This window comes from Gavialis gangeticus, unplaced genomic scaffold (assembly GCF_001723915.1).
Source record: "Gavialis gangeticus isolate Ggan-Ray unplaced genomic scaffold, GavGan_comp1, whole genome shotgun sequence".
Classification (NCBI taxonomy): Eukaryota; Metazoa; Chordata; order Crocodylia; family Gavialidae; genus Gavialis; species Gavialis gangeticus.
The window spans coordinates 202,055,021-202,072,345 of record NW_017728992.1 but is presented as its reverse complement, the minus strand read 5'-3'; the positions used below and the strand labels follow the sequence as shown (position 1 = coordinate 202,072,345).

The window sequence follows — 17,325 nt, the reverse complement described above, 5'->3', positions numbered from 1 at the left end:
GTCACTGTTCCCCCGAGCACCTCCAGAAGTGACCAGGAATAACGGTCACAAGCTGGCAGAGGGTAGGTTTAGGTTAGACATCAGGCGGCGCTACTTCACGGTCAGGGCGGCTAGGGTCTGGAACCAACTTCCAAGAGAGGTGGTGCAGGCTCCTACCCTGGGGGTTTTTAAGAGGAGGTTGGATGACCACCTTATTGGGGTCATTTGACCCCAGTGCTCTTCCTGCCATGGCAGGGGGTCGGACTAGATGATCTGCTCAGGTCGCTTCCGACCCTAGAAACTATGAAACAGGACTGTCCCAGTGAAAACAAGAGTGGTCTGTCTTGTGCTGCCGCCTCCTTCCCTGCTCCTTCCCAACTAGCTGGGGTTTTCAAACTTTTGATCCCATGGGCCAGATGAGTGGTGCAGGTCAAGTCTGAGGGCCAGATCAGTCCTTGGCCAGCACTGCCCCTCCTTGTTCACAGCAAGATTGTGTCTCAGAGGGTTGGTACCTTCCCCTCCTGATCTCACATGGCAGAATTGGGTCCCATAGGGGCTGGCACTTCCCGCTTTCAGCCCTCTACACTGGGAACTGGGATTGGGTCCTGGGGATTAGGTGCTGTCCCCTTCCAGGCCCCCACACTGGGATTGGGGCCTGAGGCCTGGCCCCACTGTTGCCAGGCCTTGCATGCTGAGATTGAACACTGGATCCAGCACACACGGCTTGGGGCTTCCCATGCATCCAGAGATTTGGCAGCAGGGGAGCAGTGCCACTGTCCTTTTGCCCCCAAATTTATGGACCCATGGGGAGCCCCATGGACTGGATGACATGGTACTCTGGGCAAGATCTGTCCCACAGGCTGGAGGTTGGGTACCTCTTCTCTAGCATGCTCAGCTGAGACCAAACCTTTGAGATGGTTGAACAGGGTGCCCCACTTTGAAACTAGGGAAATATGGTCATGCTAATTAAGGAATCGCTGCTAGGGTAGAAAACCAAGGAAGAAGCCTCCTTGTGTCCTTGTTCACCTGTTTTTCCACATGATCAAGAAGCAGACTGGCCATTTAGTCTGCCAAGCTGCTACCTCATAGCAAAGGCGGGGAACATTTTTCATAATACTGTATTGCCATGGCTGAACAAGGCACAATTTTTACAAAGTATGTTAAAGGTGTTACAGATAGGCAGTCAGAAGTTGGTAAATGGCAAGGCTGAATGTGCAGTCTCACCTATGCCTTCTTATGTGAGAAATAAGGAAAAAGACTGGGTGGGAGGAGTACAGAGGGACCTCCCTGAAACTTGGTCAGTTTGCAGAATAATTCAGTTTTAACTAGTTTCACAGGTGATAGACTTCGGGTAGTTGCCTACTGGTTTTTGTACATAAAAACATTGTCAACACTTTCAAAATCTGCTATTGCCTTAAAGTCCACAACTTGAAGTGTACTTTCTTTATTAAGAATATCATTTGATTTGAGCATAAATATAAAACATTTCAAGTCATGAAGAGGCTTTGTGACAATAAATGAGGGGATAAAAGCAGATAAGAATTTTAAAATTGGAAGTTGCTGTTGTGTGTCTTTAATAAAAACTAGTTGAAACAAACATTGGCACATAGGGACAAAAGTAGCGAGCACATCACGAATGCACAACATTGATTGTGTTTTTCTCTCTAGCAGCATCTTGCAGCATTTTTACGTTTCATTTGTACTATTATGGACCCATTTTCCTGCAATGGTTCAGATTTCCTGGAGTTGGACGCATTAGCTTTTGTAAGACATGCTTATGCTTATGCTTAAGGGAAACCTTTGAAAAATGAGACGTAAGAAACTAACTAAATGCTCATCCCGTTTTGAACGGGCATCTCCGATTCTCATGCCTTAGTTTCCTTATACAGTTCATTTTTAAATCTAACAATGTGTGAACTTATCTTAGCAAACAGGGTCTCCTATAAGTATTTAATGACCATTTGTAGAAAAATATGTGCCGACCAGGAAAGTTCAGTTGTCCCTGTGGTGCCAGGCCTGTTCTCTGTCCATTTATGAAATTAGTTGAGAGTAAGACTTGGAGCTAATTACTTGACAGTTATTGCTCGAGTAGGTATGGTCCTGGGCCCTGATCTGGTAATGAGCTCCACGTGGCTGGATCCTCGTTGTTTTAGTGAGCTCCTTATGCCCAGATGGAGTCCTTTGCAGGAATAGGTCCTAGAGTGTTAATTTAAAATTGCTTTTGTTTTACCTGTTATTTAAGGAAGGTACGTTTTGTGTTTTGCACACATTTAGCGCACAACTTCCTTGAGAAGATGTTGATGTGAACTCTATGGCTAACCTCCATAGTGCAGCTTTACAAAGCTTAATATTTAATGTTATGAGCATCTGCATTTTACTGTAATGAGTACTAGATAAAGATGTTTTTACTTAATTTCTTTAAATGTCTTGGGTGAGGATGCCGAATAAAGTTAATCTGATTTAAAAGGAATAAATATTGGGCTATAAACAGTGGTCCTTTGCATCTAGACTAGTTTATTGAATACAAGAATAATTTACTAGTTTCCAAATATTCTTTATTGTAACTATAGATTTTTCCAGGTTTCTGTACCTTTGATTTTTTTCTTCAGTAGAATTTGAATGTAGAGGTTAATTTGCATCATAACCGATTAAACAAAACGCATGCAATTTTATTTAGGAAATTTCATTCTATCATTGGCTATTATAAATGTAATTGATATTATAGGTCACTAAGTATACGGATGCATTAACAGTGGATAACCGTATTCCCAACAGATTTTTCTAACAGTGATCTGGTAAAAACAAATGGACAAAACTGGGACACGGAGCATTGTAAGTAAGTAGAGGGTGAGACAGATTTTCCTAAACTAAAATGAATCAACGGGCATCTGAATTGTCACTAAAATGTGCACTTCTTTTCTACCACTGCAAAGATTCATTCCATGTCCACTGATCTATGTTCCATGTAGAAACTATCGCCGGAGGCAAGTTGAGGCTTTTCCTTCCGGAAGTTTATGCAGCTCCTTCCTGCCTGTTTTTTGTTTTCTCCTATTTAAGGGCATCTCTTATTACATCAGCAAGTTTTGCTTGTAAGCAGACAGTTTGGTGAGCATTTCATATTTATAAATGTAAATTGTTCCCTCTCAAAGCTTGCTGTTATTTCACCAGAATAATATGTGGAGCGTTTTATTTAATAATATTAATATCCTGTTCTTATTTTTGCATTTTAAGAGTGTTTTGGTTTGGTGGGTGGGCATTGCCAGTTCAGTAACTTCTGTGTGTTCAGAGAACCTTGAAGTTCAGTTTTGAAATCTGCAGTGAGACAATTTTTAAAGATTTCTTGTTGTAGATGTTTCCTCCTTCAATATTAAACTTTTATCCGCTTTTAAAACAACATCGATTATAAGCCTAAACAAACAAAATATTAGGATCTCTGTGATACCTACTGTATTTGCGAGCACTACATTGATTAACCTTTGGCTTCCTTCTAATATGCAGTGAAACAAAGAGACCGTCTGCCCTGGCACACGCTTTCAGTCTGCTCCTGTTCCTGTCCTTCTGGAGGAAGTCCAAGGTTCACAGGGGCTTCTTCCACAATAAATGTGTTAATACTTCATTCACCATTGCCCTCTTCCTTGTTAAGCTCTGCTTCTTCTCTCTGCAATGGTCTGCTCTGATATTCTTCATCTTTCTTACCTTGGGTTCTTTCTCAGTAATTACCCCGCCCTAAATTTTCCTCTTCCACGCTGATTATTCTACTAGTAAGTGTCCATTCTCTTCTCATTCTTTCTTCCCTGAGTTGCATCCCTTCTTGATTTTTCCCTGTTCAGGCTTTTCCTGTCCTGTTTCTGCTGTTGTCTTTTTTTTCAGAACTTGCCCCTGACTCTTAAGGGGGCCCACTCACAATCCGGGATCTAGAGGACAAAGCTGTTTACTGGACATCTGAAAGACAGGCGACAGGAATGAAGCCAGATAAAAATGTTATGTGTATTTGCTTTTATAATTAGTGATGAATCCCCTTGCTTGTCTCGCCTTTGGGACCTCATTTGTAGTACTATCTAACTCTTCAGGGTAGTGACTTTGTCATTTCAGCTATCTGTAAAGCACCTGGCAGACAGATGTTGCTGCACAAATTGTAGTAATCAAAGGCATACCCTGTCAATCTAAATTTGACTGTCGCTCAGCTCTCTTTAGGCATTATTCGAGCCATCAGTAAGCATAATTTGTATGACTTATCATATCTGACATTTTATTTGGTTAATTAAATGTTTAAATAATGTTCCTTGTAATAGATTTTGGCTAAGCTTTAAGATAAGAAGAATGGGACACGGGGTGTATAAGCCAACAAAACTCTCTTCAGGGAAAGACTGGGCCTGAAAATGTCTTCCCAGAAAAGTTGAAGGTTTCAGAAAAATGAGGAACTAAAACTAGTAGTTATAACAGAATCATTTATGCAATAGTAGTTCAACACCTTTGTGCCTGCTACAATAATTACACCTATCACTGAACAGTGTAATGTCTTCATTACAAACTAGTCAGTGTAGTCTTTATCCCTCAATTAGGTGAGTGAAGAATAATCCTGTTAATGAACTCTGTGCCTAAGGAGGCTGATTTTTGCTTTGCCTATAGCATGCCTGGCAGCTAAAGGGGTGCTTTAGATAATTTGTTGCAGCAGAAAGGTGGCTAGGCTACTTGGACTATTCAGTATTTTTCTTATGTTAAATTTCTTTTTCTTACAGATATTTCAAGACTTTCCTTTCCAGCAGGTAAGCCTTTGTCTGCTATTTATATTTTACTGTGATAAACAACAACTTTTAGTTGCGTCTTTGGGATATCTTGTATATAATCAAAGTTCCTAGTTTGATACCTATCCAGGTGAGGACCAAGACCAGTGCTATGGTCAAAACAAGTGGTACAGCGAATTTATAGCCTAACAAAGGATATTTTGACATGTGAGTGGGGAATTGTGATGATTGTATGCGATTTACTTCTATTTTTATAATGACCTAGAACAAAGTAGAGGATGCACAGCGAACTTCTAGAGCAGCAAACAAGTAGGCACTCAAAGCTAGCACTATGGATTAAGGCAGAGGGCAGCCTTCAAGGAAACAAGAATGAATAAGTACAAATGGTTAGTGCTGTGAAGAATCTTTATAGGCAGGAATGGGAGAAATGAGCAGCAGATAAATTAACTTGTGCAAAGTCCTAAGGAAATAGAACCCATGTCCTTGCCAGGTCTTGTGACCTTACTGCTAGGGATGTTATAAATTATTCCTGTTTTAAAAATGGTATTGATTACTGTTGTAACCTTGTTTGAAATCAGTTAGGTCTTGACTTTGCAGATTGTCTCAGTAGTAATTGTGAGGAAACTTTGAAGTACAACTTAATGAGGGCCTCCAGTGCTGGCCTGCATGTTCAAAATAGATTATTCTTTTTCTGACTTTACAACGTTTAAAAAATGTACCTGTTTAGCATAATGTGTGTCTGTGACTGCCTTTGTCATTTAATAGACCATGACATTTCTGTTAGTAAGAATGAACCCAAGCCATGCTTAAAATCTGAACAAAGTGCAACCAAGTGAGTTTGGACTTGGATGTGCTGTGTCAGACCTATTGACATTTGATAGCCTTCGACTGTTTTGCTTAAATATCTATACTGTTTTCAGTTGTAACATCAGAGGAACTGAATCCTTTACTACAGGAGTCTCAAACTAATCCTGTGGTGGAAATGGGGCTTCTTGAGGGCCAGATTCAAACCTGGTGGCAGCACGGTGGGTGCTTGTTGCCAAAGCACTCCCCCTCCAAGCAACCAGTCCCCATAGCTTTGAATTCTGCAGCAAGTATTGGACTCTCTGGGAGTCCCATGAGCCAGATCCAGCCCACAACCTTTTTTTGGACACCCTTGCTTTACTACAAAGCATGTTTTATATTTATCCAGGCCAGATCAAATGGCTCAGTAGACCAGGTCCAGTGTGCAAGCTGCAGGTTGCCAACCACTGAGTTGGTGGATTTTTCCTTTCTGTTACCCTGGATTTCAAAGTTTTGTGAGTGTTATTTTGAGGAAGTGGGGACAAATACATACCAGTAGGGAACTCAGTACATGGTGTTAAGACGGGCTTGAACATCTTGGCTGTTTGATTTACCTCATATTGACCAGAAGGTGATTTTGGGTCATGGTGGTGTGGCAGAGCAAGATTAGAGGTGCTAAGTACACTCATAGTAAAGGGGAGATGGAAAACGGAGGGGAGAGAATTGCAGACCACACACACGGTGTGTTTGTGAAAAAAATAAAGGAAACTTCAGTTTTCTCCTTTTCATAATAAAGAACATGCAGTTAAGTCCCATTTCTGAAGACTGAGCACCGTTGGACTTTTAGGGAGAAGAATGAGGAGATTGCCTTCTTGATGGGGATAATGCTGCCTTCTAGTGTGATGGACAGCAAATAAGGAAAGGTACACTCAACTCCCATGATTCCATTAAATTCAGATAACTTTGGAAAATCTTGCAGAAGAACTGCAAAGCTAGAAACAGAACACCTTGAACTGAAAATAGAATTAAGTTTCAGGTTTTCAAGGGTGACAGTATAAGAAAAAATAAGATTGCTATATATATTATCTTTAATGTGACAGTAACTCATTTAAAGTTGACTGCAGCGGGCAGTAGAAATGTTCTGGCTTCTTGCAGTGTGTTCCCCTTGGTGCTGTAGATTTGCATTACAATGCATCATGTTTCTGCAGTATCTGAAGACTGTAGTAGCAACAAGGACATTTCCAGTGGTCTCCGCTGTAGTGTGTAGTTCCTCTTGTAGTCAGTGGCACACAAAGGTCATCCAGAACATTTCCTTTTCACTTTGATTTCATAGTAAAACCTTTTTGTAAGAATGATTGAGTGTGTGCTGTTGAATGTATTAGTTGATTAGGTAGTTTTGTTAAACCATCACACAAGGGAGTTATCCTACATTTCTCTAATCTGTATCACTTCTTTGAAGTCTTTGTGCAGCTTACTTTTCTGTTCCTTTTAATTGAGGCCAAGACTGTGAGTATTGCACATTTTAGAGTGCAAATCAGTGGAGGATTTGAGGGCAACATACTACATTTTTATCATTTCAAAGCTGCCCAGAAGAGAACACCCAATGCATTTAACCATATGTAAGGTTGCTTTAATAAGCAAGCTTGTTTATAGCACGCTTGGGGAAGTGGAGAGTTTCTTTTGGGGCATGCAGTGTCCCTTAAAATGTGAGCACTGTCTGGATTAAAAATGATTAGTCAATAGATGAAATGTGGTTTTGCCTCTTCCGTTGCTTAAAACAAACTTGGTGCATGATAGTTTTTTACTTTTTTTTTATACATATTTTATCATTCTTTACTCAGCTTTAGCATAATGGGAACTTTTGATCATGATGTTTTATTACAAATAACTAATACTAAAAGCTAGAATATCAAGCAGTTTTTAAAAAGCAGATGTATGTATGTAAAGTATTCGTACAATGTAACAGGGTAACTCGAGGAAAGGAGAGAGGATATGAAAAGGGTTCAACCAAGTAACATGTTTACCTGAATCCACAATGCCTTTGAATTTAAGATGACCCCCAATAATGAAGTTAGTCTCTACCATGACCACCACCAGGGAAAACAGCAGCAGAGGGGCAGGCAGTGGAGTTGAGCAGCAGGACCCCCTGTCCCTTGTCCCATGCCTGCACTTCCCCCCCTTGTACTTTGTCCCCTGTCACTTGCTCCCTGACCTCCCCGCTGGTACCTGCACCCCTGCCATAGTCAGAGATGCAGTACTTTTGCTCCCAGCCAGAGCTACCACCATTGCTTCTTCCCTGGGCTGGGTAACAGCCACTGTGTCCTCTGTGCCCTAGGCTGGAGTGGAGTCAAAGCTAGAGCGGCAAGTGGCAAGGGGGAAGAGGGCTTGCAGCTTCAATTGTGACCCTGAGCCCAGGTCAGGGCTGGAGCCACAGCTGCCTGCCCCCCTGCTTTGTCCTGGAACCCAAGACGAGAGACTTTTTTTTCCTCTTGTTGAATAGGGAAAAGACTTTGTCTTGGATTCAAGTAAAGATGGTGTATGCTGACCTCTGAGTCAGAAATATCACAGACATCCTCACAGAACAAGACCAGAAGATGGTGTGCCATTAAGAAGGACAGAAGCTGTTCTCAAGGCGAATGGAGTAGAATGGCATTTCTCTTGGTGTGAAGTAATAAAAGTCAATCCAGAGAAAATCACGCTTGCTTTGATTCAATATAGTGTGGTATATTTAGAAGTAACTGCCATTTTTAAGTGTACTGCACATAACTTGGCTGAACAGAAGAAAGAGCTGGTAGAATTCCTTTCAGTTATCTTAAAATATCAAACAGGACTTGTAATTAGTTCAAGCTTCCAGTGCTTAATTAGGACTAAAGAAATCAGAAGCAGCACACCTTCAACTTAGCCTTAAGGAAGATTTGCTTCCTACATTATGAATGCATCGGAGTCTGTTCTTCCTCGAGAACTACTTCTGCCTTGACATCGTCAGGAAATCAGCCAACTGTAGACATCCGCTTACCTAAAAATTCATCATCCGTGCATCCTTTTACCTAAACAGCCCTTCTCCCTCATAGCTCATGCGTACAACTTGGTGTGTGGTTCTAAGGCTGCATATATATATATAATTATGTTACTGATGTAACCCCATCTTTCCTACTTGAACTCTAGCATAACAAACACAAGAGTTGTGGATAAATATGTCAGACCCAGGTAGAAGATAGACTATAAAATTAAAATAACATTTTAAACTGATCAAAAGAAATACTTTTTCACACAGCTCGGCTGTTGGCTATGAAATGTGCTGATACAGGAAGCTGTAGAGGCCAGGAACTTGGCATGGTTTGCAAAAGGTATGGACCTCATGCATAACCAGAGTCGTCATAATTAATGTTAATTAAACGTGAGGAGAAGGGATGGCAAATCTGATATTTCAGGGTTTAACCCCATCTCTTAACTATTTGAGCTCAGGATGGATTGTAATGTGTACGTATGACAGGACAGATTATTTAACTGTCTGCTTTTCACCTTAACCCTGAAGCATTTGGTCACATTTCTAAACTAAATATTGGTTATGTGACCCCAGGTATGATCCAGTGTGATGTTTCTTATCTTCCTTCTGTAGAAATAGAAGAATTACTCAAATTTATGACATTACCTAGCTTTATACTACTGAGAGGGCAGGGAACAGCTGAATGTATGACTCAATAGCCTGCTTAGAAATATGCATTATAATTAACATCTTTATTTAAAGTGTCACAGTAAGAAAGCATAATGTAACCATATATGTAGGCAGAAAAAATAAAGGTATTAAGTACTGGCTCTGAATCTTTTTGCCAGCTGTAGTTTTAAATTAACATTTCCCTGTTTACATACTTTCTCTCTTTTTGCTATGTGCAAGGCCACCCATACAGGGAGTAATTGCTGAACAGGGAAGGTAGCGAAAAAGACTGTGCACAAACATTTTCAAACATCCTGCTGAAAGTTAGTGTAAATTAAACAAGACTTTCAAAGGTGCCTTGGAGTCAAGGTGATTTCCAGTGCACAAAGTAAATTCTGTTTTCAGAAATGTTAAAAAGCGCTGTTTTAATTGTAGTTCTAAAGTTTTATAGCTTATTTATGTGATGTTTCCTTGCATTTATTAGTCAAAGTAATTAGTATCTGTAAATGAGAGATTACTGAGTTAAAAGATTTTTCAGTGTGTGTAAGATGAAAGTTAGGAGATGGCCTGCCAACCTGTATGCTGTATACATTCCAAAAGGTTCCCAAGGATTTTCTTTATTCTACTATGTTTGTATTAGGAGTTCAGTTCTTTTCATTAACTGGCGGTAATGATAATGTAGAGATGGAAGAATTCAATATATCAAGGAGTCTGTGTCCTGTCAGGTCAGGATCATTACCAAGGATTCTAATTTTTTTCCTCTTTAGTTCCATAATGTCAAGTGATGGGATTTTACAGCTTCTCCGGGAAGATTGTTCTTCAGACTAGTGGATGTTCTTGTGAGAGAGCTTTCCTTGGTGTTTATGGTAAATTTCCCTATTCTTAATACTATTCCACTACTCCTAGCAATACCATTTTATTACATTATTTTTTTCTACTGCTTTGGTGTTGACATCTCAAATATTGCTTTATACTTTCCAAGCTGCTGCTGGTGGGTGGGTAGTGGTTTGACTTCAAGACCTAACAGAGTTCTGCGCTGCCCATGCTAATTGCTGTATAAATACATGATATGACCAAAGATGCTGCAGTCATAATAGACAACACTTAAAAGATGGAAGAAAGTAAGTATTATCCCTTACTTGCAGATGTTTTCTTCTTGTCTTAATTTTAATGACCGTACCCAAGTTCTCAGAAGAACACATGATCTAGAATTGAACATACATTTCATGCCTCCCAGCCCATGTCTTCAGGGTATCATAGGAAAATAGGATGGGGGAGGACCTCATGAAGTCATCTAGTTCAGCCCCCTGCTCAAAGCTAGACATTCCTGACTGAATGTCTGTCTGACCTGCTCTTGAAACTTTCTAGGAATGCAGATTCCACAACTTGTCTAGGTGTAGCCTATTCCAGTGTTTCACCACTCTTAGAGTCTGAAAGTTCTTCTTAGTCTCCAGTCTAAATTTTCTCTGATGCATCTTGAGGCCATTGCTCCTAGTCCTGTGCCTTGAAGCCACAGAGAAAAGCCCATTTCCATCCTCTGTATAATCACCCTTCAGGCATTTTGAAACTACAGCGACAACAGAAGATAGAAAAGCAGGAACAGCAGAAACAGCATGTTGTGGACCAACTCAAGAACCCACAGCTGTCCACCTGGCATGGAAACATATGCCCAAACTGCAGCAGAGTCTGTCGATCCCCAGTGGGCCTCCTCAGCCATATTCAGACCCATAGATAAGACAGTCATAGAAGATAATCATCCTAGACTGCGAGAGATTGCCAACAATTTGAAGACTGTTATCAAAACTGACAGAGAGCAGATTTAGACTAGACATTAGGAAGAACTTTTTTACAGTCAGGGTTACCAGAATCTGGAATGGACTTCCAAGTGTGGTGGTGCTCTCCCATACCTTGGAGGTCTTTAATAGGTGACTGGACAAACACCTGGCTGGGGTCATCTGACACCTGCACTCTCTTCCCCAGGGCAGAGGGTCGGACTCTATGATCTACTGTGAAGTCCCTTTCTACCCTGAAAATCTATGAGAGAGCCTCCCAGTTTTCTCTTCTCTAAACTAAATAATTCCAAGTTCTTTCAGCCTTTCTCCATAAGTCGTGCTTCCCAGGCCTCTAATTCTTTTCGTTGCCCTGCACTAGACTGTTTTCAAACTGTCCACATCCTTCTCGAAGTGTGGGGCCCAAAAGTGGAAACATAATTCCAGGTGAGGCCTCACCAGTCCTGAATAAAGCAGAAGAATCACTTCCCTTGATTTGCAAAAGGCACTGCTGATGATACAACCTAGTACACTGTTGAAAGCATCTCACTCAAGGGTGCACAAAATACAGCCTGTGGGCTGGATCCGGCCCATGGAGGGTCTTTCTTCGGCCTGTAGTGGGTCCGTCAGTCCCATCTGGCCTGTGGCATGTCCCGCTGCCCCTGGGTGCACAGGGGGACTGGGGTGGCTCTATGGCTGGGCTTAATTTCTAAACAGCCCAGATGACAGCAGCTCCTTCCAGCTGCTGCCCCGGCCCTGGTGCCATGGAGACTGGCAGGGACCCGCATGCACAGCCCTGGCCCTGGCTCAGGCTGCCCCGATCAGAATGGACCAGCTCTGGACCAGCTGGGACCTGCGCATGCTGAGCAGTGGTGGCAGTGGCTGTGGCTGGGCAAAAGATGCTGCTGGATGCGGGGGGAAAGCGGCTACCATCCCCTTGCTGCTGCCAGGCCCTTCTTGCTGCAGCTGTCGAGCCCACACCCAGGCTGCTCTGTGGGTCCTCTCCACCGCTGTCGCCACTGCTACCAGTGCGGCTTCTGGGTGGGACAGCAGTGGCAGTAGAGAGGAGCTGCTGGCAGCACAGGCATAGGCTCCAGGCGACTGCACTAAGAAGGGCCTGGCAGTGACAAGGGGGAAGTGGGTGCTTTTCCCCCATGCTCAGCAACAGCCTCTGCCTGGCTGCAGCTGCTGTTCACCATGGGCGGGCCAGGGTCAGGGCAGTGCTCATAGGTCCTGGTTGGTATGGAGCTGGTCTGCTCTGGCCAGGGTAGGTCTGGAGTTGGGTGCGGGGTAGGCTGGGGCCAGGGCTTTGTGCTCAGCTGCTGCTGGGCACTGGTGATGGTGAAGAGCCACAGGTGTGCCAGCTTCAGGCTGTTGCTGGGGGTGGGGAGGAGAAAGGGTGGGATGCTGACAGCTCCCAGAACTGCCTACATTGCCTGTGGGCCCAAATAGTTGCCCGCCCCAGTGTAGCTTCTCTGAGTAATCCATAACCTGATCTTCTGCTACTCTAGGCTGTTTGTCTCCTTCCCTGTCTTTGCTGCCAGCTGTGCTCATCATCTGGTAGCTGACTATTCATGAAGCCTGAAGTAAAATAGACATAAAATACTTCAACCTTCTCTGCATCATTGATCAGTAGGTTGCTGTCTGCGTTCAGCAAGGGATTTGCACTTCCTTTGCTCTTCTCTTTTCTGCCATAGGAGCAAACATACTCTTAGAGTGGTTTCAAAAGGTCAAGAGGAGCTGCTGCTGGGAAGTGTGCAGAGGCTGTTATGCTGTAACTGTTTATTCTAATATTATAAAAGCCTAAATCTGTCTGTCCGTAACTCTTTATTTGCACTCTGATTGGCTGATGGAAACAGCCAATCAGTGCCAGCAAGCATGGGGGAGCACTGCCACGATTCCGAAACCCCGCCGAGGACCGGACCCCGCTCCCTGCAAGAGGCAGAGCAGTGGTGGCACTCCATCCCAACCCTTCCCCCCCCATTATTCTCGACAGGCAGTTGGCTAGTCTGTATGTAAGTAGCTAGCAATATAAGTGTAGTGAAACTGCCCCAGCTTTTGTCTTTGCTTCATCCTGGGTCAAAGCTGGGGCGACTTACCTTGCTTACCTTGCTCCAGCGCAGGTACAGGTAACAATTACAGAACGACAGCTCTCCTTTTGCTCAAACTCTTAATCGCAAGATCATCTTTACTCTTTATCGATTCAGTTGAACCTTTTAAGTAATTTTCTAGTAAACCTGACTCTTCGTCACAGTTGTAGTTGCTCTTCTGTGAACTCCCACTAAATAGCTGTTGTCTTTTTTCTTAATAATATGCCCACACAGTTCTATATGCAAGTCAAGCACTTGATACTTTAATGGTCTTTTATCTTCGATCTAGTTTGTTCTATATGATAGAGTCCATATCAAAGATTATTTGAATTCATTTTATAACAGTATATTAAGTATATTCCTGTAATCCCAAAATATTAGCTCTGAATACTGAGGCCTGGAAAATGCCTTTCCCATTAGTCTTTATTACCCCCAAATACCTGGCAATTTATAGAACATCCTAAGTGGAGAAATCCCTAAGGATTTCCCTGACAAGGATTGTTTCAGCAGCTAACTTAGTGCAGGTAATGTGAAGTGGAACGAAGCAGCTTTTTTTATCTCAAGCACAGAACACAATAATGTGAGGAGGGGAAAAATGGTAATTCATTGAAATGACTGGGGGCACATAGGTAGCTTGAATGTAACTTGCTAAAATTATACTAGAAAATGTAGTTAATAACTTTGTGCTAGCAAAAAGTGTATGCTTTTTGTTCTGTCTGCAGTTTAGCGTAAGCTATGTCTGCTTCTCAAGACCTGTGGGAGGGTAGTTTGTGTCTCAAAGCTTAGCTGACATCTCTCTCCCAACTGTATAGTTGATACCATAAAACAGCATTCAGCAATCCGTGGTTTGTGGGCTGATTTTATCTGTTCCGTGAAGCATGGTCACCAGTGATTCAGTGGTGGATGTCTTCTGTGGCGGCAGAGGGGAATTTGCGTGCCTTGCATTGCCTGAGAGAAGCAGCAGTGGCTGGGTTGGAAGTACCGTCCCTCCGTGGAGCCAGCGGTGTTATTTCAGCCCATGTTCCAAAGGGCTGCCAGCCCTGCAATAAAAGATCATAAAAAACCCTGCCTGTGGGTTCCTCAAAGACCTATAGGTAGGTCCATAATTCTGTCTTATGCTGAAGTGTGTTCCTCGAGACATTAGTTTGTTGCTAATGGAAATGATGCACTTGTCTACAAACCAAGTAACCCTATATAAATGATACCAAGATGTGATGCTGTGTACTTTGCCATCTAAAGAGAGCGTAACCCAATGGGTTATGGCTTAAGGAACATTAAATAGATTTGTCATTTAAAACAGAGTGAGAACAATTTCTCTTTGCACATGAGGTGGGCAGCAACAGAAATATGCAAGCTTACTTTTTCCAGACATTGAGTTACTTTTAGCTTCTTTACAGTTTTCAGAGGTACTGTATTTTCCCATTTATAACCCCTAACCTTTTCACCCCAAACCAGCTGGTGAAAAAGGGTTCATATTATATGTGGGTAAAACGGATCCCCATGGGTCTGGAAATTTGGTGGCAGGGGAGTTGGTTGTAGCATTAATTGCCTGGGCTCCAAACTTGGTGCACTGTGTTGGCTGTCGGGCCCCATCCAGAGTGTGGGCCTGGCAGCAGGCTCACTTCCTTAGCTGCTGCTGTTTAGTATACTCAGGTTTTTTTCTTCAGGATGCCTTCCAAAAGCAAAGTGCACCTTATACACACAGGCATGCTGTATGTGAGAAAATATGGTATATCCTGGCTATGGCTACCAAATAAATTCTATTAAAAGTCATAATTATGTTTTAGCCACAGTCAATAATAGTTCAGCTACCCAATTGTTAGTTGATGCTATAAGAAAACTATTTTTTCTGAAGCAGATGTGTACTCTGAACATTATACTACAGAATTACTTCAGAAATGTTTTGTTTTGTTTTATTAATATTGGGACTATTTATTATACTTCATAGTTTCATAGTTAGTAGCGTCGGAAGGGACCTGAGCAGGTCATCAAGTCTGACCCCCTGCCATGGCAGGAAAGAGTACTGGGGTCAAACGACCCCAACAAGGTGATTGTCTAGCCTCCTTCTGAAGACCCCCAGGGTAAGAGCCAGCACCACTTCTCTTGGAAGTTGGTTCCAGATCCTAGCCACCCTGACTGTGAACTAGCACCTCCTGATGTCTGGTCTGAATCTACCCTCTGCCAGCTTGTGACTGTTATTTCTAGTCACTCCTGGCCGTGCTCGGGGGAACAGGGACTCTCCCAATGCCTGCTGGTCCCCTCTGACTAGTTTGTAACAGGCCACTAGATCCCCCCTCAGCCTTCTCTTGTGGAGGCTGAACAGGTTCAGGTCCCGTAGCCTCTCCTTGTAGGGCCTGCCCTGCTGCCCCTGACCATGCGAGTGGCCCTCCTCTGAACCCTCTCCATGCTGTCCACATCCCTCTTGAAGTGCGGCGCCCAGACCTGGACACAGTACTCCAGCTGCGGCCTGACCAGTGCCGCATAGAGGGGGAGGATCACCTCCTTGGACCTGCTCAAGATGCGTCTGTGGATGCATGACAAGGTGCGGTTGGCCTTCCTGACTGCATCCCCACACTGCCGGCCCATGTTCTTCTTGGCATCAATGATGACTCCAAGATCCTTTTCTGCCTCTGCACTGATGAAAAGGGAGTTCCCCAACCTGTAGGTATGGTACCAGTTCTTCCTACCCAGGTGCAGCACCTTGCACTTGTCACTGTTGAATCCCATCGTTTTCTCATCCACCCACCCCTGTAACCTGTTTAGGTCTGATTGTAGCCTATTCCTCCCTTCTGGCGTGCCCACATCCCCCCACATCTTGGTGTCATCAGCAGATTTTAACAGGGTGCTATTTACCCCCTTGTCCAAGTCACTGATGAAGATGTTGTACAGTGCGTGCCCGAGGACCAAGCCCTGTGGAACCCCACTGCCCACTTCTCCCCCTGGAGAGCCATTTTTTTAGGTAACAGAATCCTTCTGTATGAGGAACAGTAGAGTTAAAAGCTCTTTTTCTTTTTCAGTGATCTAAATAGTTATTCTGAACATAAGTGTCAGGAGTGTAATTTCTAGGTCTGTACCCTGCTAGACATGAGAGCTATGTCTATCATAATGAGGTTGAGTCATCTCTTTCCAGTAGTAGAAAGACTCCTGTTTTCAGGCTGGCTTGGTTACAACAATCATTATGAAAATTGGTTTGTAATGGAAAGTGCTTTGCCCTTAGACAACTGCATATTTTGTGGGGGTGAGGAGGAAGAGGGGATTCTTCACTCTTGTATGGGGAGGAAGGAAGAAAAGCAATTTTGTGAAAAGTTCACCTGTTTTTTTTCTCCAACTATCTGCTTTAACTTGTGTTTGCATTTGGAATGGGAGGCTACAATGGAACTGGATATACTTCTTATTTGGATTATCAGACATGGCTGCCTGTGACAGCAGAGTACAGGACATGAAGACCCAAGCATTTGCACAGGATGCTGGCCTGATCTGGCCCCTCTGAAGCCTGCCCAAACCTGCCTTCTGGAGTAGGAGGAATCTCTGGCTGCTTCTGTCTCCAAAAGCGTAGCCTTTTGGTCTCTGACCCTCCCTGGCTGTCTATGTTCCCATCTCGGTATCCACCCTCCAGTTCAGTTACTGAGAGCTAATCGAAGGGGAAGGGAGTACACCCCAAGTTCCAAGCTGAAAAGCAGACCCTTTATCTTCAATGAAGGTAGATAATGGGGTAAGAGCAATCCAGCAAGAAGCCCCTGTCTCCTCCAAAGTGTTAAGTAGTCCCTCTGGCCCAGTCCAGCTGGCACCGTTCTGAGCACCCCAGAGTTAGCTCAGCTGTTCTGTATCTAATCCACACAGCCCCAAAGTACCCCAGAGTAACTTGGCTGTTTTCTTTCTTCAGACTCTTACACTTCTCCCTCCCCCCTTCCCATCTTGCTCAGTGAGACACTCTGCATTTCAGACTGCTCTCCATTATCGTACTCATCTCCCTTTCTTACCTGGATGCCACCTTGCAGTTGCCTTCAAATTAGGGGTGTACTAATAAACATTTTCTTGGCCAATACCACTAGCCAATTATTAACCAGCCATATCGCCTGGTACCGATCTGATAGCCGATTTACAGGAATGCAGCCTGGCAGCTTGGAGAGCAGCATCTTGCTGGTAAATATGAGGAGGGAGGTGGCATGGGGAGGGAGGACAGATCAAGGCCCCCATGGTGAGGGAGGGAGTGGGGCTGGGGCTAGAGCAGATGCTGCCCAGCCAGACTGGTGAATGGACCCCAGGGATGAGGGGGGGGGGGGGGGGAGGCGGCTGTCCACCAT

The 17,325-nt window shown here is 43.5% G+C and overlaps 1 protein-coding gene across 6 annotated transcripts in view; it reads left to right on the top strand.

Annotated features, from left to right (window-relative positions):
• Nucleotides 1-17,325, top strand: part of PTK2 (protein tyrosine kinase 2) — a 463,084-nt gene that overhangs the window by 97,837 nt on the left and 347,922 nt on the right. For 5 of the 6 annotated variants that reach the window (XM_019528216.1, XM_019528218.1, XM_019528213.1 and 2 more), the window contains one exon: nucleotides 4,719-4,745. Coding sequence is in view for 4 of the 6 variants with exons in the window: in XM_019528218.1 (XP_019383763.1) it covers nucleotides 4,719-4,745 (27 nt within the window). In the remaining 2 variants the exon portion in view is untranslated. Of the gene's footprint in view, nucleotides 1-2,984; nucleotides 3,085-4,718; nucleotides 4,746-17,325 lie in introns of those variants that run through there. The other variant, XM_019528217.1, reaches the window with a different exon arrangement.